We start from the raw sequence: 25,307 nt of genomic DNA on the forward strand, positions 1-25,307 counted from the left end.
AGCCGCAGCGTGGAAGCAAGATGTGAGGTAACAAGCTTCATGGTAAAATATAAAGTAATAGAAATGGGTTAATTTAAGTTGTAAGAACTAGTTAACAATAAGCCTGAGCTAAAAGGCCAACAAGTTTATAATTAATATTGAGACTCAGAGTGGTTATTCGGGAGCTGGCAGGTGAGAGAAACTTCCAGTTACTCTAATTGGACACTACGGAAGGTGAGTGCCCGCCTTAAAACTGCACGTGATACCTTAGACACGTGCCCCTGAATTCAAGGACTTCCCAAGCTTGAAGGATACCTGGGGAAATTAAATGAACTGCACATGTTTATAGGAAAGGGTCAGGTCTATTCTGAGCAGGTTCTTATGTGCTAGACTAACCAATAAGTTTGTTTTCAAGAGAACGGAAAAGTCAGAATTAAGGAGAACATTTATAGAAATTTTCACAATGAAAGAATGAAACTCATAATTGTCTCTGTATAGTAATATAACACGCAGCATCTTATACATCTTTTTAAAAGACTACAGCAAGTTGGCAGGCAACAGAGTTTCAGAAAAAGATGAAAACTAAAAATTAAAAAATCTACTCATTAACATGCTTTTACTGGCATTGACCAATCTAGATTTAGTTCTTAAAATACCTGTGTTCTTCAGGAAGAGAGCCTATCTGCTCTATTATTTTTGTATAATGCTTCATACATTGCTGAAAAATATAAAATTTCAATTATTCTACCAGAATTTCTGGTGGTACCTGTTCACTCACATTTATGCTAATTTACAGATATACAGCTAATAAAGATACATGATTACTTTCTATATTTTAGTCTCAAAAGAACCTTTGGCTTGATTGCATCTTACTGTATTCAATAAATTCCAAAACATTTTAAATAGCACATATAGTTTTAGATATAGATATAACATTATCTAATATAACAGGTGAGGGCTATATACATAAGAAACATTTAAAGGGTTGTACATACACTATTAGTAGGAGAATGGTATCCATAAAGTTGAAGACGCTGACATAGAGCACAAAGGGCCAAATGAAGTGTCACATTTCAGAATGAACCCAAGTACAGCGAAAGAAAAAAGAAAAAGACGACAAAATAATCAATTAGGAAGGGCAAATCATTATGCTACATTCTCTATAAAGCACACACACAAGTGAGATAAATGTTAAAGATGAGTAGCAAAGTTTTTAATATCTAATATAATTAACCATTAAATTATTCTGTGCTCATTTCAACCACTTTTATTGTACGTGAGATGACTACAGCTGTGAATGAACATGCTCCTCTGAAGCATGTCGTCTGTGAGAGGTCCAGGACCTTACATAAGATGGCAATGCTAGACTCGGCAGCATGGTGGTGACAATGGTATGAGAGGCCTGCCCTATCTGCTACTACCGCTGCTCTGATGATAGATTCTGCTCACCTGTGGAGCACTATTAATACTTACCTGGCGGAAATGAGAGGAGGACTACATGAGAGTACCATTTTGTACGATCTTAGCACAGACCTAAACACACTGTTCATTTCAGAGTCTTATTGATATGGAAGTATTTTGATTTTGATACACTAATTTTTTGGCTAAAGAAACTATGATGTTATTAAGTGTACTAGCTAATATTTTTAATGTTTATTTTATTTTTATAATTATATTTTCTACTGGTAAGTAAGCATTTTAGCTCATTTAATCCTTATAAAATTACAGATGTTGACAATACTGTTTTATCATTTAATTGTAAAACTAAAAATCGTGAGACAGGGAGGTTAAGAATCTTGCTGAAGATTCAACAGGTAAAAGCACCATACAGGTAATAGTAAAATCCTTCAAATTAGCTCAAGAGCATGGTTTATCTTCTTTTGAGGCCTTTACTTATTTTTATTATAAGATAAATTTTAGTTGCTTCAAGCTCACTATTTAGAATACATGTTTATTATTGTTTATATCAGCTTGACAAAAGCATTTGCATTTTACTTGATCTGTATAGATAAGACAGTATAAAGTCTATTTAGATTTCATTATTGAAAATATTACTAACACAGTGAAACCAAGGGCTGTTCCTTTCAAATACAAGAAAGAGGATTTGCTGTCAGTGAGAGGCAAACTAAACACTACTTCAGAAACACTGAAAGGTACATCTCCTAACTAAATTAAGTAATGAGCTCTTAACAGCGCTATGTAGAGTAATATCAACCTCTGAGGTGCCTTTGAGATCAGATACTGTAATGAAATCCTTTATGTACATAATATAAAATTATATACAACTTATTTGTTATTTTTTTCTTGCTCTTTAAAACTACATTTCTTCCCCAATATTTGCTAGGGAATGCATCACTAACGTGTGGATACAAGACAGGTCATCTACAGATTTCATAATCTACCCAGACTTCACCTAATTAATCCAAGCTAATGTGATCACTATTATAAAATGCTCGCCTTAATTGTGTCCCAGAGCCCTTCATCCTGGCTTTTGTGTTGACACTGTAGCTTTCTCCCATGTGTTGTGTGTTGTATTTTCCTGTTCTTCTTTTCCTTTGTTATCTGGTGTACATATCTGAAAAACTTGCTAATAACTAGAATAGATACTTCTAGTTAGATTCCTATTATACGTCAACAAAACAATTTCTGATATTTTTAAGTAGCAAATGGGTAACTGAAGATGGATAAAAGTACAGAATTCAGAGCTGGCCACCACAGGCTCAAATTGTGACTTCTTATTGAACAGTATTATAGCTGTAGATAAGATATTTAAACTTTATAATGATCAGCTTCCTCATCCTTAATTATGTACAACAGGAAGATTGTTGAACAGATTGACAAAATCCATGGAAAGCAGCTAGCCTTGCATTTGACAGTAAGGACTTAGGGCCAGTTTTTATTATGTAAACTGGCCTATTATCAAGACTGAAATATTGGGGACAAATGAAGACTGAGAGGATAAAATACTGTCAGTTCTAACTTTAGAACAAAGCACTAGTATGTAACCCAGAAAGAGAATTTATACTACTTCTTAGAGATGCAGAAAGTCTACCTTATTTCCTTATATTTACCACTATTATGTAACATTATCATTAATCCATTCACATAATTAAACCTTTGCATATTCACCTTTAAACTTTTACATGCATAATGATCTTATTAATCTATTATATGATATATACCCTTCAAATCTCACAGATAACAACAGTATGGATGGAATGATTTAATGAGTATGACTGTGGGTACAGATATTTGATATCAATATTTAACACAAATATTGATATTGATGTATAAGATACTGAAGTAATTTTACTAAATTAAACCTCAGGAAACTTTTCAATAAAGGAAAAGATCCAAATTCTAAATGTTACACTGTTTCAACATGTAAAACATAATTCTCACCTGGAAAAAGCCACCTGAAACTACCATAAAGTATGTCTTACCAGCAGCGCACGTTTCTCTTCATCTCCTTTAGTTTCTCTCTTCTCATTTTTTTTCCTGAATATCTCCTGAAGCTATAAGGAAATAAATCAGGAATCGAATTCCATCAGAACTTTGAGATACCTACATAATACTCTATGCTAAGTACATCCTAAAAATAAGCAAAAATAGTTTAGTCAACACTTAAACTACTCTAGTTACATTTTCACAAGAAAACCACATTCTTTGGTGATGTGGGAGTGTCATATATCAATCTGTTGATTTCATTGGTTAAGTTATAATAAACCAGCTGCTTGGCCTCATGGCTTGGAACATAGATGGGAGGAGTAAACAGAATAGAATTCTAGGCGGAAGAGGAAGTGAGGTCAGACTCTGCTCTGCTTCCGGAGAGACCCGACAGCTCTGCTGGAGCAGAGACGCCATGCTCAGCTCTCCCAGGCAGCTGCAACCCACGATGGACTTAGGCTAGAATCTTCCCGGTAAGCGCACCTTGGGGTGCTTACACACATCATTAGAAATGGGCTAGTCCAGATGCGAGAATTGGCCTGTAAGGGCTAGAGTTCATGGGCCAAGCAGTTCTTAAATGAATACAGTTTGTGTGTTGTTATTTCGGGCATGAGCTAGCCAAGCGGCCAGGGTGTTGGGGACGCAGCCCCGCCACTCTTATTTCAACACTTTGGTACTGGCAATTCACAGCTGAGTTTAATGTGTCTAATGTTTCAGTTTCCCTTGATCTCAATGGCACAAAGACAGGGAGTCTGAGGCCTAGACAGAGATGGAGCCTGTTGGGCTGTAGAGAACATGGAAGCAGTCCTCCAGGAATCTGTCAGAGTTCAGCTTTGGTCTCACTGTCATTTAGGCCACTCAGCTCCTACTGCTCTAGTTAGTTTATGTAGGAACAAAGGACAAGTTCTCGCAGTAACTGCTCTGTAGGCAGTAGACTGCTGATATCATTCCTCAGATGAGTTCATTCTCTGAGGTTCATTTTCTGTACTTGGAACATAAGGAACACTCCTTGACTTATGGAGTGCTATGTAAAATATAAAATAAACACCACAACTAATTACCTAGCACTTTGCCTATTATTTCTAAGTAAATGTCAGCTAGTAATATTCTTTAAATTCTGTGGTTTTAGAATGGAAGCCTGCTCCCACTTCTTTTACTGTAGAGGACATGAGCTCCTTGTGCTCACAGATGAACACCAAGAATGTTAAACACACAGAGTTGTCTCTCTTCAAAGGAAGAGATGTTTTGATGTTTAAAAGATAACCAATTTCCCACCCAGACAGTTGGACAGGATGTGGCTAATTGCCTGGTGACCTTTGTCCTATCTGTATGGCCAGGCCACACCAGATCCTCCAATGACCCTTAAGTCACATGTGGTCAATCTATAGAACCCATCTTTATGGGGAGGTCACATGCACTTTACAAAGAGTTTTGATGTAGTCATGACTTAAGCTTTATTTTGCTCATGGGACTGGGTTAATTTTCACCAGGAAACTTTTTCCAAACTGTGCTGTGCTTCAATGTGGCTAAAATAACCTGCCTGGTATCAGACTCTCGAAGTTTGAACCAACACTGGCTACTGAGTCGTGTTGTCTTGTCTCCTTCTTGTCTCAGGCTGATCATTACTCTGCTGGCCGTGATGTCTGCAGAGATCCTTCTATCACACACACAATCTTTTAAACTAATTTTCTGGATAGTTCATCACTCTTGTCTATGAAATTTAGACAGCAATCTCAACTTTACTTCATTTTCCCATCCCACACGCAGACACCATTCCAAAAGACATGTGCATAAAGAGCTTTTAAGAAATGGGATTTCCAAAAGTCAGTGTTGGTTAAGAACACTTGTTCAAAATTATTCTAATAAATAGGTCTGTTCTGGAAAAAAAGAGCCCTTTATATACCACCTTTTTCTTCTAAATAGAGGACACAAAAAGATGGAACTGAGCACTGATACTAATAGAAGATTTTGCTACTCTAAAAAATAAATTAATATTACTTTTTATTTCAGAAAAATAAAAACCAGCGAAAGCATTTTTGCCACAGAACAGATGTAAAACACAGAAGTAAAAGGAAAAACAATTTGGGAGGGGAGATGAGAAAACGAGGAGCAGAAGAGGGCCAGAGATCAAAGCTCTTGGTCGCAGGAAAGCAAGTGTGCAGGGAAGCGGGTCCGCACACCTAAAATATAAGGTAACAGTGAAGGGAGAGAAAAGGAAAGGGAAAGTGAGCTCGAACTGATAAAAAGAGAAGTTTCTACGGTAAAGAGCTGCAGCAAGGTGGCCAGTGTGACAGCAACGAAGTATTAGCAGGACAAACATAATCTCAGAACCGTCTATCAAGTACAAAGTGTCTGACAAATTCCAAACTTCTAGCTATATTCATCTTTAAAAACGCAATATAATTTATGCTTCCATAAGGTAAACATTACTTGAGGTATACACTTGCTTATTAGATTCAGGTGCAAGATCACTTTGTAGTAATAGTCCCAATAACACAAAAACATAACGTATCAGTGAGCAATATTCAGTTATTAGAAAACGCAGTATATCATGTACCTACCACCAAAAATTCTTTTTTATCCACCATCTCATTTCCGTCGGTGTCAAACATGTTGAAAGCTATTCTAAACCCTGCATGAGGCTCTGCCAGAAAAAAAGAACATTCAACAGATACATAGACTGCAAAAAATAACCAATAGAGAAAAGGCAACATGTTACTATAAGTTAAATACAGTGAAAGTTATACTGAAGGACACATATTTCTGCCTCATGTATTTCAGACATAGAATCAGAACTGATCATAAGCTTTCTAAGTACTTTACTGCTATTTACTGCATAGCATCAAAGGAAATATTTGACTCCATCCCTCTATAAACAAATATTCACATTTCTGCCTACTTGTTAAAAAAGAACTAAGAGGTCTCTACATTTGAATTTTTTTCTGTATGTTCAACTACTTGAAGTGGCAGAAAAGAGTAAAAATACAGCACAATGCACCAGTTTAAAGTCTTCAGAAAAATTAAACTAAAATCACCTGTGGAATAAATGTGATCATGAGAGGGTACAAATTTGTGGTTAAACTTCTAGAAGCTTCAAAACACAGAAAATTTTATACTATTTAATGTGTAATTGAAGCCCTCCCAAATCCAAAGAACAAGTTTATTTTGAGGAAGACTCATGTCTTATGTGCTGACTTAAATTTATGATTCTTTTCTGGATGCCGATGCTTTTTTTATTTTTATTTTTTTGTTGTCTTTTGTTTTGGTTTCTATAAACAAGAAAACCTGGATGGAAGAAAAACTTGGATTATCTTTCAAGGAGAGGTTCAGTGCACAATGCCTTTGGACAAGAATTCACCTTTTCCTCTGAAATGGCTAGAAGAAATCTAAATGTTCCCCCTATCCAACTAATAAACTTGCTACCTTGATAGGAAATTCTGACCTTTGCCAAGAGCAGATAGCCCTACTTGCTTAACCCATCATAGCCACCTCTGGAAATATCAGAAATGGAAGCCAGTTCCTTATTGTAGTGATAGTTCAGTTGTATTTTAATAAATAAAGCTTGCCTGAAGATCAAGTATTTTATATTTTTAAAAGATTTTGAAGAAAATATATGTAAAATGAACCTTTATAAGCACTATTTAGAAGGCAAAATGACTAAAGGCCAGAAGGAAGCACTCACAGGCCCATGCCACAGATAATATGGCCACTCCTCCATAGTTTCATCTCATACTTATATTAATTCTAATCACGTGACTTCCCATAATTTTCCTGTCACACTCTTAGGAAATGTCACTGCACTAGACAATTTAACCAGTCTATAGTAAGCGAGCTGATTATGTGTTTGTCTTAACCCCACACAACACCCTGCCCCTTCTAAGTGGCTTTTTAACCAACAGTGTCCTTCTTAATTCACCATCACTAAGCTTATTTAAATATTTATAACTTGCAATTTTGTGTCCAAAGGCAAATGTAAATTCATCTTTGATGCGCCTCTCGACATTGTGGTTTCACGGCAGGATCACAGACTAGACTGGAACTGTCACTAGTGTTCAAGCTGGCTCAATCCCAGCTGGCCCTACTAACAATGGCAAAGCATTCATTTTCCAACACTAAAATTTTAATTTCATTATGGGAATAAGCTATGTTAAATTTTGATATAAACAATAAACAAGTATTCACATGTTCACACCTACCCTTTATATATCACTTATAACTAAAGTAAGATTATCACAGTAGTATAACATTTTTAAGCATAGAAATCAAATTTTAAAATGAGTTTTACTAATGCTCTTATTTGTATACATCTACACATATGTCCTCATCTGAAATTTCCTAAAGTAATATTTTAATATTCTTTCTTTTTATCTTCATTAATTGGCTTCTGAAAGTATACTATGAATGAGACATTGTTCTTGATATAGATGGCCCAAAAGAGTAACATTTAGTAATTACAGACTTTTCACAGCCATCACAAGACTGACCACATAAACCAGTAATTTCAAATAATCTAAGTTCTATGAAGAAAATAAAGCATGATGAAGGGATTAAAAGAGAAGGGTGAGAAAGCTACTTGAAGAGTGAGGCCAATTAAGGGCTCGTTAGTGTTTCAAGAGGAAACCTGAATGGTTCTCGCCTCAGTGTTGAGAGAAGCACTGGGGGCTCAAAGAGCAGGGCTTCCTCCTTGGGGTTGGAGGCCAAAATGGAAAGGCTAGGTGCCCGAGGTTCAGTGAGCACAGCACACAGTTTCCTCTTGTGGATGAAAACAAAGTCAAGCAGAAGCTCTAGTATTTCACAAACACTGCTGCATGATGTGCCAGGGAGCGCGTGCGAGCCACTGCAGTGGACAATGGTGGGTATCGGGATAGGCTCCCCAGCAGTTAGGAGACTCAAGATCTTCTACTCTTTCACATTAGACTTGCAGAAAACCTGGTTTAAGTGCATATAATAGAGCCTTTATAAATTATAAGTTCTGATCTTTAAGGTCTCATGTAGCTTAAACCCCAAAGAGTAATATATTCATAATTTATGAAAATTTTATTATTGTCACAAGCCAAGATATATAGGGTTTCGACTCTGACAATGTTATACTTGATATTTTCCTGTGATAATTAGACATGAATCTGTACAACAGCTGACATACACACGAGGTAATTTCCAACAGTATGCCAAGAAAGACACATTTTTAAGATCATAAGGAAAATACATATAGAAATAAATTTAATGAGTATACTTACTTGTTAAAATACATAAAAGAAAAAGATACTCAGTATAAGAAATCACACCTAGAAGAAAACAGTATCAATTATGCCTTATAAAATATTAACTTATATTTCACAAACATAAAAGCTAAATGTTGTATACAATAAAAACTATTAATAGTTTTGAGGTGTCTGCTAAATATTGTTAAAATAAAACTACAATATTATAAAATCATTGCAAATGTTGAAAAATTCATTTTATTTAAATTTTTCACATGCCTCTATAAAAATTCCTACAAAATGCTCATTCATGATAAATATGCTGGCAATAAGAAACAAAATGTTATATTTATTTATAGTTTAACTTTTAAACTTGTTCTTACTCTATGAAACTGACATAAAATGGTCAGAAATGCTATAAAGAACTTAGTCACTTTTTAGTAACACTTGAATGAAACATATTTACTTGCTTAGAAATTTGATTGTAACATTCAAAAACAAAAAATACACTTACCAATCTTTTGCTGTCAAATGGCCCCTCAGTACTTTTATAACAGCCTGTACTCTTAACTGACTCTAAGGGTTTCTTTCTTTAGCTCTGTGGTCCTCACTTCATGTTTTCTGCATACCGAGCTCTCTGTATCCCATAATTACAAATCTTACCAATTTTGTGCATGAAGTAAATAAATACACATTCTGTTACTGCATTTTCCACTTCTAGGCTACTCTTTCGTATTGTTAAAGCTAGAATTAATAGTGTAACTGACTAAGAAAAGACTGAAACAATTAAGTTCAGGAATAAGTCTGCAATATTTACCTACATTGCAATCAATCTTGATGTTTGGTTAAAGGTATGAAAAAAACACCCTTCAAGACATTGTGGACTTTACCTCTTCACTTATCTGATGTCCTTTGAAGCTTCACTAACTCTGTCTAGAACAAAGAGACGAGGAGTCACCACCAGGCAGTTTGTCAGGGCCATGAAGGTAACTGCGCACTAGGCTCGGAAAACATTCTCTCCTGTTTATACTAAAATATGTGACCTAGAGACATAGTTCTGGATGACTGCAAGAACGTTCTGGGAGAGAGATTTTGAAACAGTCGGTGGCTGTAGAGTTACAATTATCTAAGTGTCCTCTTACTGTTCTAATTCTCTTAGTAGGTGACAAAGTATTACAGCTGATATAAGGAACTTTAAAGCCATATAATTACTATGACTAATTCAAGATTAACCTTACAAAAGGTTTAATTAACAGGAAGACTGTTACTAAACAGTTTATTATTAAGAGGGTCATAGCAGGCATTTTTTTGGTAGGGCTAACCTGGCTACTGATTTGGATTAATATTCACACAGGAGGAGAGAATAAAGTGATATAGCTGAAAAGAAAAAGGTCAAGGAGAAAAGGAAATACTGCTGCAGATGAATTATAGATTCACAATGCTTTCTAACTATAAACATAGAAAACCAGAAGAAAATGAGAAGATCAACCCTTCAGTCTACTTAAGGCTAACTTAGTAGGACAAACATAAAGTTAAATGCTACTATATAGTAATGGTAGTTTTTACTAGTACAGGATAAAGAACATGTCAACTAAATTACATGTAATCAAGAGGCAGGAGGACTATAAGTTCAAGGACAGCTTTGGGCTATTTAAAGAGACCTTGTCTTGAGTAGTGGAGAGGAAAGAAGAAGAGATGACAACTAGGTTTTAAAAATTCAATTAAAAAATTTAAGAATTTCCATAAAAACATGACATTGTTAAATTACTATTTCTTGATATAAGTGTTATATACTGCTTTTATGAAAAGCTGCTGAATTTTTTTACTGAGTTATAGCTAAAAAGATAAAATAATTTTTAAATTAATATTTAGTAACTTTAAAGATTTAGTTTTAAAGATTTCCGACCACTCAATGTTTGTGGGCATGTGTGTACATACACACACGTGCATAAATACGTATATATGTATATATATGTAAATCAAGTAGTTCAGTATCTCTCAACCACTTAGCAAGCTGGTTCTAAACTCTTATAAGACAATAGTTTAATGATTTTGCTACTATCAAGAATATGAGACAGATATAAAGATTCCTGTAGGTAATCAATGGGCAGGTGTAGTTATTTAAATTTAGACTAATCCAAATAAAATTATATTCTTTGTTACTTTAGCAACATTTGAAGAGCCCAATAATCATAACTGGCCAATGGTGTCTACACAAAATAGAAGAGAAACATGAACACTTCCAACACTGCAGTCAGTTATTCTGAACAATGCTAAATGAATATTCACCCCTGGAAATATAAAAACAGACAGAAAACATAAAAAGTGCATATAGCATGTGGAGGGGTAGGCCTTCCAGGCTAACCTTTGCTTAGATAAAAAATATTTCTTTCTTCTATGCACTGTTTTCAAATTATATTGATCCATTTATTTTCTCATAAGATATATTAAGGCAAAAAAATTCATTACACTTACTTATTCCTTTTGAGTCTGAACATTCCCAATGCTATTAACTCCCTCTAAAACATGAACAAAATTTCTAAGAGTATTTTCTGTTTTGAGATGTCTTTGCTATGCAGTCTAATTTGGGAGGAGAGCAGAGAAAAATGTAGAGCTCAATAAAAATCAATAAAAAAAATAACCTTAAAATCCTCTCTCTTCAGGCTACAGAGAAGCGGAGATCAGTGAAATTTATCACCATGCCCAGATCTCCAAGGAGTATTTTAATATACCCGATTCCAGTATTTAAGTCCTAGTTTTAAAAAATGTCCACAATAAAAAAGCATCCCTTTCATTCATATGAAAATTGGGGAAATATTATAGACAAAAACTGCAAAGATATGTTTTACTTTTTCTTTTCTTTTAATTAGGGCATCATGTAGCACAGGTTAACCTTGTATATTCACTTACTGGAGAAGTAACAATTATTTCCTAGATATAAAATGAAATGAAGAAAATTAATACTTGAAGACCTAATATTTTTGAAAAGTATGTTCTATGTAAAATTTTTTCAGTGTGTTTGAAAATGATGAAGCTAAAGAGGTCATGAAGTATATATATATTTGTGTATGTATATAGTCATAATATCATCCTTAATCACACTATACCAAAATACTATTACTTACCCAGAAACATTTGCATTTGGTGGCATATATGTCTCTCTCTCTCTCTCTCTCTCTCTCTCTCTCTCTCTCTCTCTCTCTCTCTCTCTCTCTCCACATACAGTTTTAATCCATGTCAATATTAAAATGCACAGGCACTAAGGTTAACTTACCTCTTTCTTTAAGATTTCTAAAGAGCTTTGATGATCCCTTCCAAACTGGTGGAGTTTCTGAGAGCATCTGACTTAATTCCTATAAAAGAAGGATTGAAATACTGATTAGTATTCACATTACTTTCTGACAACATGAATCTTAAAAAAACGTATGTGTCCTCCCCAGGAAATTCTCCTTTTAAATGACCAGAAATGTGACATTAGTCATCTTATTCTATCTTCATTCTGCCACAATATTAGCCCATAATGCAAATATCAAATAAACGCTAAAGATGCTATATTAAACTTAATTAGTGCTATTCAAAATTTCAGATAAATTTTCTAACTAGATGTATATAGCCAAGACAACCAAATTAAGATAAAACAGAAGCTTAAGTTCTGGAGTGAGGAACAAGGGACTGCCTATAAAAGCCATGTAGATTTCCTTATTAAAATCAGGTGATCAGTTGGCTCCATATTCTTCTTTGCTGCATGCCTGGATCTATCTGAGTTTGAGCAGAAGAAACAAATGAGTGAAGGAATATGCTAGGAATGAACAGACTGTTTTCATGGGAACCCAAAGAGTCTTACTACTGGGGCAACAGAATATTGACTTCCACTCAGCATTCTAAAGGTAATTATCACTACTGCTGAGGGATTGTTGGAGAATGTAAACAGTTGAGTCATTGCTTATATAAAAATATTTGAGCATATTATGCATATTCTGAAAAAAATCATAACTAACAAAGTAACAATTGCAATACGGTTGACTGTGAGGAAAACCAGTGAAAGAATTTGGTAAAATAATTAAATACTCTGAAATTTAAAAATTACTTTTCTCAGTGACACATTTTTAGCAATACATTTTCAATGTAGAAGCCACTTCTACTTCTAGATTTGATCCTTATTTGTCACAATGTGGTTTCCAACAATCCCAGTGTCATCTGAAAGCTTATGGAAATGCAGAGTAGCATTTCCTCTTGACCTTCTGAACTAGACTCGCGTTTTTCCCAACCTGCAGGTGATTTTTATTCACATTCAAATTTGAGAATACTTCAGACTTTTTCTGGTAATTGGAATCCAGAAAGTGCTCTGTGATGTTAGACTGCAAAGCTGAGGGTGCTGGAAAATAAAGAAATCCCTGGGATGTCAAAAACAGGAGCATGTTTAGGGGTTTCCAAACTGTGTGTGGATTCCAGCATTCATTTCCTTCACAGGGCTTTATCTGCACTGCAGGGAACAGATGCCAAGCTAACGAGTGGCTCCCAATAGGTGACTGTGGCAAACAGGTAAGACTTCAGCTGTGAATGATAAGGAGCCTGGAATATTTACTGTTTAGAAGAAACTAAAATATTTTTGTTAAATTAAGAAATTTTAAAAAGTCTTCAATACACTTTACATACTTAAATTTATACCATTTCTATTGTATAAATATTAATCTTCTCCCATTATAACTATATCCTGCGACCTCTGTTCTGATTTTTAAAAATCAGTTACCTTTATCAAAAGTCCTCTATGTGATTAACAATGGACTCATAACAGCTCATTTAGTTCTACTAACCAATTCTTGCATGTATAGACCTAAATTAGACAAGCAATCTTCCCAAATTAGGCACATAAAGGAAATTACAGAAACTGATCTAATTGATTTCAAGTATTTATTTATTTATTTATTTATTTATTTATTTATTTATTTATTTATGATTTTCGAGACAGGGTTTCTCTGGAGTTTTTGGTGCCTGTCCTAGAACTATCTCTTGTAGATCAGGATGGTCTTGAACTCATGGAGACCCGCCTACCTCTGCCTCCTGAGTGCAGGCATTAAAGGTATGTGCCACCATCGCCTGGCCAAGTAGTTATTTTTAATAAATGTAACTATAATAAATAAAAAATATAGTTTTTCCATGCTTAGATCATCTAATTGCTTTTGTGATCATTTTTGTTTTCTGCTATTTTTGATTTTTAATATTTACTAAAATCTTTGTATATCCATTCATGTTGGAAATTTGCTTCCTCACTAGCAATACTTATCTCTTCTATTATACTACTGTATATAAAATGAATTTGGCCTTTGTCTTCAGCTCCTGGAAGAGAGACAAAATCCATGAATCACACTTGCGTGTTTATTAAGAAAATAACTCACAATCGTGTTTGGTCACAGAAGAAAGGATGGGAGCAAGGATAGGAGGAGACTGAGAGATAAAGACATGATTGGAAACTTACACCTCAGAAATAAAACCCAAGACAATTCTAGACACTAAGCACACTGGAGCCCGACGAAGATGCTCGGAGGGTAACAAACCAATTCCATATGGAGAGAGGACAGACACTCTTGTTCAGGACACTTCCAGACCTAATACTTTTCTTCTTCATTTGGGATGTCTTAATATATGTTCTTTGTCTATAACCACAACTACAGCAATTTTTGAGTTCTATGAGTCATTTTAGTCAATTACTAAACCAACTGTAGGAAAACCCTGGAACTACAGCCAGTGAGGGCAGAAGTGAGGTACCTTGAGACTCTGAACTGTGGTACACACCTGAAAGAAGAGCAGACTTCTGGGGCACTATGTCTTTAAACTAGTGGACTCAGATACTAACTCTGGGTGTCCAGTGTTAGAATTAAATTGCAGTATTGCAAGTAGATAACAAATACGCATTTGCTGAATTAATTTTAGTTTCCTAAAGTTATAGGTCCTTTTAATGTACTTAATTTTTTAATCACATAATGCAAACATTCCCCCTCACACACACTACACAGGAAAATTGTAGGTTTAGAAAGGAAATTTACATGCAAAGTCAAATCAAACTTCAATTTTATTTAATAGTCTTTTAATCTAACTCATAAACATCTTATAAAGCATCTTATTATTGTAAATATTAAATCTTTATTGTCTATATACTGTTTTGTACGTTATTCTTTGTCTTTTACATAATATGGACATATCTTCATGTCAAATAGTCTTTATGTTGATATTAATACCTATACTGTGACTGTTCATAATGGCTTTTAAAAGTCAGCTATTTACATTTTTAAACTACTATGAACACGAAAGATGTTTATCTGTATTGTACTCATCAGTGTTTATTTAGATGTGAAAAATGAAAATGTAAAGTCTAAGCATATACAACCCCACACTCCATCGGTTGTCCAGAGTGACACATCACTCATCAGACAACCTTTAGAAAAATCTAGACACCTGTGAGAGGACGAGGCCGAACAGAACCAATAGATTCTCAGAATCAGGAGAACTACTTTCATTTCCTAGGTCCTGGAAACATCAGCATCCCGCCACTTGCTGGAGGTCTACACAGCTCTAACAGTTATTCATTTTATTCTGTATTACTTTGTTATCGGCACTATGCTACTTTACAATTATTTGATCCATTTCCCCAGTAATTATACTGTTTCTAAATTTTTTGCCTTCCCATCTGTGTGTCAGGAAAGATGAACATTTAATCTGATGTGAACATTTAAGCTGATGTGAACATTTAAACATTTCTCTAGCATACATACCTGTAAATAGGACCCCAAATATACATTGTAAATTTCATCAGTCATTACCAAAGTGAAGGCATCATTTATTTTTTTCAATTGGTTCCTTCACGCCCTTGCTCATTACTGACACTGTCAAATTTCTAGAAGCTAGCCATCTGGTGGGTATGGGATAGAACATAACTGCTTCAATGTGCCCATCTTTGGTTATCAGTGAGTTAAACTACTTTGCATGTATTTACGAGCTATTCTAGCTATGTTGTCCATTATTTCTTACTGAAATTATTATCTTTTAGTATATATTTACACATGTTCTAGATAATTACAAGATCCTTTTTCAAAGTTTTTTTTCGGACAATAAATAATGAAAGCATTTTCCCATGCATCAAATTTCTTTTAGTGTTGTTGATGGGTTTGGGAACTAAAGTTTTAAGTATTTAATTTAGTAAAATCTGCCAGGAACTTCTTTTGACAATTGCTTCATGTGTCCTGTCTAAAAAGATCCTCTCATCTGTTCTTCAATTTTTGCATTTTTACCATTTATAATTTTTAATCATACATAAAAACATACAAAAGCCCAACTAACATTGAGAACTCTGATACTACTCTTGGTGACTTCCTGTTCCTCCACATAACAAGTCTATATTCATTGTGACACTCTTTAAACATTTTTGAGTTGGGTCATCATGGAAATCTTTTAGAGTTGGATGAAAGCTTCTGACATTAACTTCTCTCAGCAGTAATGATATTTTTCAAGACAGTTATTTCTTTGGTGGGTACAAAGATCTCTCCCTTTTTAAGGGAGTGAGTCTTCCTTTTTGGTGGAAGAATTTGCATGTAACCTCTTCCACACATGGGAAGCAAGATACTCAGCCCTGATCTTTCAGCTGAGCTCCATCTGGGGGGAAGTTACTTTTTTTTTTTAATTCTAAGGTGGTAGGACTTTAGACTCGGGTGGGTAGAAGTTATCATTTTTATCACATTTTAAAGGCAATAGCGAAGGCACTGCTCTGACAAGCTCTGAATTATATGGAAAGCTTCTCTAGGTGCTGACTGCACAACTAGCATTTGGTAGTAGGATTGAGAGGCTCAACTGCCTGAACTATAAGTTTTTCTTCTCCTGTTCATGGAAGCATCTGATTATACTTTATAATGTTCCAGATTTCAAGAAATTGTCAGTTCTGGATCAAAGTTATGTTTATGGGGAGTGAGGTGAAGCTCTGAGAATTTATGAGGGTAAAATATAACTAAAGGCATCTCTAATGTTATTTTCCAGTTCCCTGGAACTTATTATCTCCTTTACCTCCGAGCAGGAACATTATCTCTTTGGATACTAACAATCCATTGATATGTTAATGTTTACAGGTGGAAGAATAAGGCAGCCAATATATGCACAACCCTCAAATTTGTTTATAATAATTTATAGCCAACTGTTCACTAGACTATCAATTTACTTAGACAGTCATGACAGTATTTGATACACAATAGGTTATTTGGACATAATAATTGATGTGGGAGTGTCATATCAATCTGTTGATTTCATTGGCTGAGCAATAAAGAGACTGCTGGCCCTGATAGGTTAAAAGATAGGTGGCGGAATAAACAGAATAGGATGCTGGGCGGAAGAGGAAGTGAGGTCAGACTCTGCTCTGCTTCCAGAGGGACCGGACAGCTGCCATGCTCTGCTCTCCCAGGCAGCTGCAACCCACGATGGACTTAGGCTAAAATCTTCCCGGTAAGCGCACCTTGGGGTGCTTACACACATCATTAGAAATGGGCTAGTCCAGGTGCGAGAATTAGCCTGTAAGGGCTAGAGTTCATGGGCCAAGCAGTTCTTAAATGAATATAGTTTGTGTGTTGTTATTTCGGGCATGAGCTAGCCAAGCGGCCGGGGTGTTGGGGACGCAGCCCCGCCGCCGCTCTTATTTCAACAAATAATCATATTTGTGAGCGAATCATTGGTAAAAGATGAAAACTTTTGGTAAGTATCTATGCTGTCAAAAAGTACAAAAATATCTACTTTTTACAAATTTGAGATGACTTTATAGTAAATATATCTATATTATATATATTATATCATATATTATGATGCATTCATCCTTCTAAATATATGATATACATTTTAATGAAGAGTAAAGTTACTAGCATCTACCATAAAAGGGTTATGCAATCTTCTTCCAAGAAAAAGGAGCATGACTGTGACCAGGCACCGCATGACAGGGCAGTCCCTGCATGAAGGTCCGGAAAGGCCATTTTGTGTGAAGCTATAAAAGAGAAGCCTGGATTGTGCTGGAAACTCCAAGATGTTAGAGGTGCTGGAGACATGGGATATCTTCCAAGGAGAGATGCCAACAGGGAGCAGAATCATCCCAAGAGAAAAGTATGTTGCAGGCATCAAAGATGGGACAGAGCCATTTCAGCCCTCTACACCAGAAACAAAACCACAGGTTTTGGAGTCTGCTCCTCTGGGTTTTAGTCTTGCTTTGGTACGGTATTCCCTTACTGTGCCACAATACCTCCTTTACGGAATGGCAATTTATATACTGTGCCACTGTATGGTGGAAGTACATAATTTGCTTTTGATTTAAGAGATTGCCTTGAGCCTCAGAAGAGATGTTTAGACGTTGGACTAGAAACTGGTTTGAGATTGAAAGACTATGAGGACTTCTGGTGTTGGACTAAATTGATTTTACATTATGATATGGCCACTAGAGGTCATGCGGGCCACGCAGTGGAATGTGGCAGTCTGAATGAGAATAGGCCCAAGAGCATAATATATTTGAATATTTGATTTCTAGTTGATAGCTGTTTGGGGAGCATTAGAAGGTATGGCTTTGTTGGAGGAAGTATGTCACTGGGGGTGAGATTTGAGGTTTCCAAAGGCTTGTTCTATTTTGAGCTAGCTTTCTGCTTCCTACTTTCAGATCAAAATGAGGGCTCTCAACTGAAATAATTTCTATCCTATGTTGCCTTGGTCATTGTGTTTTGTCACAGAAATAGAAAAGTAACTAAGATGGTACAGTTTTAAGTACCTGACAGATTTTGTTACTATTGTGAAATGTATCTTAATGCGGTTTTATAATCACTATTATTAATTTAAAATTAAATTTCACCATGTTATTAATTTAGATTCATTTATTTTTATATAGAGTAATAACTTACAATACTTTTATTGGATATGATTTTTAAAATTGTGTTAATTGCCACTATTGTAGTTCTTACAATTCCTCTTCTCCACTCCACCCTTCCCCCCGCCCTCATCTTCCCCTCCTCTTTCTCCTTGATATACTAAATATTATGGCCATAAGGCAGCACCTGAGAACCTGGCTATTTTGTAGACAGGTCCTTTAAAAGTATCACTAATGTTATCATATGAAATCCCCTAATTTATCAGAGGAAAGACCAAGTGAAAACAGAGTGAGAAGATGGCCATAGAAAGGATAAAAGCCCCAGAGTAAACCACCCAAATACTCTGATCTTAAGTGTCTACTTTGCAGACCTGTAAGGTGATAAACGCAGTTGCAGCCACTAGGATGTGTACTTTATCAGGGCAGTCTAGAATCCTCAGCTAATGAGGAACGTCACTTTGCTAGCCGTCCAGCTATGACAGCAGTCCCTGTATCTTACAGCTAACTGTAAAGAGAAGTTTCTGAAGTTTCACAGGGAAACATGCATCTGCCATTATAAGCTCTGCAGAATTTCCTTTTTCTAGTTAAGGAAGTTAAAAATAGCTCAGTTAAGAGCAGGAAATCATCAGTATGTTAGAAGTCACTTTGAGGCTCTCCCTGATGTCAGTCCTACTATCTGAATATGTTAATGTTCCCCTTTCTTTTGGCAACTGTGGATGTATCCTTACATAACTACAGTGTTGTTTCCCCTTTGATTTCTGCCTTAATGGAGTTATATTTTTCGAAAATTTATTAGGCCTATTACTCATGTGCTTGTTTTTTAAAACCATGATAAGCAGTCTACAGACTTCTGAACCTCTTCTGTATGTAACTGATAGTTTCTCTAGGTATGAACACCAATGTGAAATAACCTAGTCATAAAGTTGATTAAGTTTAAGTTTGCTAGGTACATGTGAATGTACTGCTATAGACTTTAACCTCAGGTATGGACTTGTTGAGTAAAAGTCTATATATATCTTCAATTCAGTAGATAATGCAACTGTTTCTAAACAAGGAACACTAATTTACACTCACACATGACAATTAGCCTCTATCTTCACTAGCACATAGAAATGACAACCTTCTTCATTTACTTACATTATGAAGACTAAAAAAATACTATCATTATGTGATTTTAATTTGTAAAAACCACACACAAAAACATAACTATCTAATCAGATAATGTGCATATGTGTTTACACGTGTGTGTATTGTGTGTGTACATGCATATTTTGTATACCAAGATCTTTAACTTACCTGTTTAGAAAGTGACTTCCACGTTTTAGCAACTAAAATAAATATAAAATAATTAGATAATATTCTATGTAATGTATATCCATATTTAGTAACCATATATAACCATAACTCAAAATCAAGCTTTTATGTTCAAAAGGCAGACGATTTTACCCTCAATATTTGAATCCAATATATGATCCTTTCATGTTATCTACTAGCTTTAAAGACTGTACCTTACAGTAAGTAAAATCAGTGTCACAGAACTTTTCCCCCCATAATTGGATTATGATTGGGCCTTTCTGGATCCATAACACAAGTTAAGCTACTTAATGTTAAATATTTTATGGCACTTGAAGGACAAACGAAGATACTTATAAAATATTCATACTGTAATCAGATGAATGAGTATTTCTGGAAATAATTCCTTGGTAAGGTCTCTCCAAGGTAGAAATGATAGTGGCAAAAAGAAGAAGAGCTTGGAAAGTTCTTATCCATCTTCCTTCTGCAGTTGTTCTACAAGTATCTTAGAGGCAGAAGTGTACTAGCTGAATAAAACATTTTCTTTATCATGTCAATGATCTCAATTTAAACAGTAAAATGCAGGTACAGATGAACAGTCCAAATAGTTGTTTTTCTTGTTCAGTTCCTACCATTGCAAATGGCTAAGAATTATCTCCAGGTTGATGGTAATTAATTCCTACAGTGTACCTGCATTAGGAAAACTGGTAGACTAATTGTGTCTACAAAGCAAGTCTGTCTAATTAAAAATATATCAAATTTAAAGTTTTATGGAAGACACATTGCTATATAACTCTCTTTTTAAGGCAATACACTAACTCATCTTGAGATCAAAGGTGAAGATATATTTTTATAAAATTTGGAAACTAATTTTTCTTGGAGATCAATTCTTTATTTCACAACAAAATCTTTCTTTTACCTAGCAGTATATGTCAATAGGTGATCAAGCCCTAAAATCACAGGAATTTGCATGTAGCCTTACCTATGCTACTGTGCACATAATTCTGCAATGACTCTTTTTAGTAAATAGAACAATGAAATAGCTTGGTAAGAGTTTAAGAAAAATCCATTAAAAGTACAAATACATGGACATGTTTTTATGTAATGCTCAGAAACTATTTATCCAATGAGGAAATTAGATTTACTCCTGAGTTTGTGTTTTATGAGATTTCCACAATAGATTATTTACAAAAGACATATTTATTCTGCAGAAAATGTACCATGTTCGATATCATTAGCTGTTAAAGAAATAAAGACTAAAGAACCAGTAAGATAAGTCTTCAAAGGGTGTTCTGACTTTCTAAATTCCTTATTTCATAGGAAATCATTGAGTGTATAAATATAACAGGTGGAGGGAGGCATTAAATCTACAAATTAAATTGATTCTTGATGCTATAGGAAAATAATTACATATTTTAATCCTAAAAGGGGAATTTACCTTTCAGACTCTATTCTAAAGAGAAAAATAAGAAAAATTAAACAATACAAACAACAATGTGGTATATTTTACAATTAATGTTTATTTGAGCTACAATTACTAAGTAAATACTTAAATGCAGTTTCCTATTTAATGTGATTATAAAGATGTTCAAAATCTTGATTATGAATTCAAGTAACAGTGATGATGACAGATCCAAAACTGGTTCTAGGCTACTAGCCCCCCCCCCCAATTTAGTCTCAAAAAATTCTTCATGAGGTTATTATTATTTTCATATTAATAAAATTAGTATGGTGTGCTCAAAAACGGAGAATAAATAAACCACATTATACCATGTCAATTAAGTCAAAGGGCTATAAATCTTATCTTAGTCTTCTAATTACTTATTAAAGAACCCTACTTAATTTTCAGCCTTTTTCTGCCCTACACATTTACAGGTGGCGACTGTAAACATACTACTACTCTCTTGGTTTGTTTATTCTCAAGACTTTCCTGCTAGTAAAAAAACAACTCCTACTTTTAAATTTTTTTGGGGGCTAAAATCTTGCATCATCAAGTCTCTAACTTAAATTTCAATCCAGCTGCATTTCCTTTCCCTGTCAGAGCCAAGCATCTCCAACAGGTACCTGTCAGTCACTGCCTTCATTTCTTCATCTATTATTCCACTATGCAGTCTAGTTTCGGTCCTAGTCAATTCCACGAAATGTCTGTTTTAAAATCATCAGCAGCCTTCATATTAATAAACCTGGAAAATACTCTGCGCTAATCTAACTTGACTTCTCAGCAGTGTTCTGCTCCCTGGACCACCCCAACCATTTCCTTTGGACTCTCTGTCTGTACCACTCTAGTTTTTGTTTTTGTTTGTTTTCCTGTGTCTCTGGACAGTGCTCTTGAGGCCTACATTCTCTAGCATTTGCACATTCATCTTTTCAAGTGTAAGAGTTCCTCAAGGTTTGGCTCCCAGTTATGTAAAATAGTATAGTGTTTCTCTGGACAATTTCATTATATGTAACATTAACTAGTAATGATGTACAGACAGATCCCTATCTCTTCCTGATCTCCACTGCCGAGTATTTAAAACATCAAAAGTCAATTCATTGAGGGCTGTGATGAAACTCAACAAAAAAGCACTTTCCCAGCAGATACAAAGCCCTGGATCCAATGTCCAGCACTGAGAGGGAAGAAAGAATTAAAAGCTAGTCTGCACAAGTTTGATAAATTATTGAAAAAAGTTTAATTTTTGGTTTTGCTTTGGAAGAAGAGGCCATGGTTGTTCAATTATCATATTTTTTATAAGAAATTGAAGCAAATATTATTCAATTTATTTGGAGTATTAATTTTAGTTATTATCTTTCAGTGAGCTAAAACTAGACAAATTCAACTTTTACTTATCTGATGCATCTCAAATACATCAGTGAAAAGCTTAATCTTTTTTTCCCCTCCTCAACCTCATTCTTACAACTCAGCCATCCAGTTAACCTAGCCCAAACCCCTTCATACTGGAGTATGTTGCAATACCATCTTTGGAGATTTTGAAAGCCTGCACCACCACTAGCAGGTTGTAACAGTGTAAAAAGAACAAAGTCGCCTGCCCTTCCCCGACCACCTGTATCTGTGAGGGGGATTTTCTTTGCACACTTCACTGAGAAGAACATAATAGAATAGGCTGGATACAAAAGGGTATGTAAAAATCTTGCTACATTTTTAAAATCAGTTACAAAGCATCTCCAGAAAATGAGCAAATGTTTGAAAAGCAGTCCTTTAGCATATGGAAAAGTGGGGAAGAATTAACCCATCTTTATACTTCAGGAGGTAGGACAAATGCAGAAGACATAAAAGCAGAATTCTTAAGCAAGGATAACCTCAATGCCAGCTCTCAATTATTTTATTTATTTTGGATACAAGAAATAGTAGGTAGAACATTAATCTCTTATAAGAATATCTAAAGTAAGGTAGTGTTTAAGTGCAATATGTAAGGGAGTGATTTAAAATTCTGAAATTTTAGAAATAATAAAGTTTTTAAAGAAATACCAGTCTGCAATCATTGCATAACAATGAATTCTGAGTTGTCGCATTGCTTTTGTGATATAGTCTAAAATATGTGTACTGTTTCATATTTTCACAAAATAGATTTTTCTCTTCAAAGTTCATTTTTACTGTCATCTATTTAACCTGACCAGAATTGCTTAGTCTCTATTGCTTTTTCACCATCTTTGAAAGTGTTTGAAAATTATCATATTATTAATATACCAAAATTGTTATAAAGGTAAAATTATGAAGGTAATTTAAAAACTACTTACATTTGGGCTCATCTGTTGTAACAGCCAGAATAAAATCATATGGAGTCATGAATAACTGTCCTTCACATTCTATAGATGCAAATAATCGAAACCGCCTCTCTCGAGATGTCGCATAGAGGTCCAAATCCTCAGTAACAGCTCTGCCAGTAGCAACCTGCGGTTAAGAAAGTAGGAAAATATTACCTGGGTGGAGCACCACCACTTTTAAGAAGACTGATATTTTTAAACTATTAAAAGAGAATTACTCAAGTAAATGTGAAAGAGTGAAAACCGCAATCCCTTTATAAAATCTCAGTCTCTTCATAAGGATTTTTTTTTACAGTAATAAAATGAATCAATGATTGAAAGTTCCTGCCACCATGTTATTAAGGGACTGAGTATTTTAAACAGTCATCCCTCAGAAGGGTTCTTAGGGTTTAGTCGGAGGGAATATTACGGACCCACTGGCATTGGGACACCAGCCTTTTGCAACTGTTTAGTACGCATTCCATGAGCTTGTCTGTCTTTTCTAGGGATAAACCAATGCCTTGAGGGTTGTTGCTTATGGCTTGTGATATCACTACAGAAGCCTTAGGATGGTGATGCTTTTAGGTTTGGAGCTGAAATCATAATCTAGAACAAAGTACAGTTAGCACCAACGGTATTCTGAATTTTGAATAGGATTAGCAAGTGCATATACATCGTTATTTGGAAAGTCCTCTGCTTCCCTTAAGGCCCTTCTTTGTAGACAGACACATCAGGCTTGAAAATATTTAACAGTATCTACAAATATTACTTTGGGATAAAGTCCTAGAATTGACTTGTCAAATAGTCCCTTAGATACTAGTATGCTGCCTTCAAAAATTTTATTTACATGATTATAAATTAATTTTTACATGTTAAAAGCGATTTATATTAGACATAAATCTTATTTAGAATGAGATTACCTGTCTCTACTTTTGTCTGTGAAATTATAACAAAAACTATGTACAAACTATTAAAATCATCTAGGTACCTAATACACTAGGACAATTTATGAAAAGAACCTAAAAGAGTTTTCTACAAGAAGACTACATTTTAAAATTCAAACTATACTCTATTAAATGAAAACCCAGATTAACCTTTTCTATTATTTTCAAGTCTGTTTTCTGAAAACATGAAAGCAGTCAAGTCTTTACTAAAAAGTTTCATACCCCAGTCCCCCAGTCACACCAAGGACTGTGCACGTGTTACTAGGTCTTGACAGCCCCCTTCCCTACTTTTTAAATAGGTATATAAGAAATGGAGCATATGATATCTGTCCTGAAGGAATCCATATGAAAGAACACAGCACTAGTTAGAAGGAAAAAGGAGACAAACATGGAGACAGAGAGTCAGTCAAATGAAAATAAATAGAAGAAAAAACGCATTGCAAGTGGTGGCTAATACGAAGGCCTGGTAGGGGCTCCAGAGAGCTGGCTCAGTGGTTAAGAGCACATAGTGATTCAGCACATACTCTTCTTGTAGATGTCCTGGGTTGGTTAGCTGAGACTCAGCCTGATGGCTCACATCCTTATGACTACTACGTAAAACCCTGGGGTTGTATTCTTAGCCAATCACCCAGCTTCCACCAAACCCAAAGCTAAGAATGCCATTGAAGAAGGGTCAGAGGAACAGGGGCTCATCTAGGAAACAGGGACTGGCCCCTTTAAGAAAAGCTGCTTCTTGCTCTGGGTCTTACCCCAACACCAGAGAGGGAGGCAGGAGCCTGTCAAAACTCTGACCCACAGCTCACACTACAATCAACACAGAGT

General features: G+C 35.1%; 1 protein-coding gene across 2 annotated transcripts in view; it reads right to left on the reverse strand.

Moving 5' to 3' along the window:
- Positions 1 to 25,307, reverse strand: part of Micu3 (mitochondrial calcium uptake family member 3) — a 69,505-nt gene that overhangs the window by 15,404 nt on the left and 28,794 nt on the right. Inside the window, exons 2-8 of one of the 2 annotated variants that reach the window (XM_050147281.1) lie at positions 23,536 to 23,689; positions 19,801 to 19,832; positions 11,902 to 11,980; positions 8,664 to 8,711; positions 5,988 to 6,070; positions 3,423 to 3,494; positions 975 to 1,013 (exon numbers count right to left, since the gene is read on the reverse strand). In XM_050147281.1, coding sequence (XP_050003238.1) covers positions 975 to 1,013; positions 3,423 to 3,494; positions 5,988 to 6,070; positions 8,664 to 8,711; positions 11,902 to 11,980; positions 19,801 to 19,832; positions 23,536 to 23,689 — 507 coding nt within the window. The remainder of the gene's footprint in view (positions 1 to 974; positions 1,014 to 3,422; positions 3,495 to 5,987; positions 6,071 to 8,663; positions 8,712 to 11,901; positions 11,981 to 19,800; positions 19,833 to 23,535; positions 23,690 to 25,307) is intronic. The other variant, XM_050147282.1, reaches the window with a different exon arrangement.

This window comes from Alexandromys fortis, unplaced genomic scaffold (genome assembly GCF_014885135.2).
Source record: "Alexandromys fortis isolate MF-2015 unplaced genomic scaffold, M_Fortis_MF-2015_v1.1 scaffold_32, whole genome shotgun sequence".
Lineage (NCBI taxonomy): Eukaryota > Metazoa > Chordata > Mammalia > Rodentia > Cricetidae > Alexandromys > Alexandromys fortis.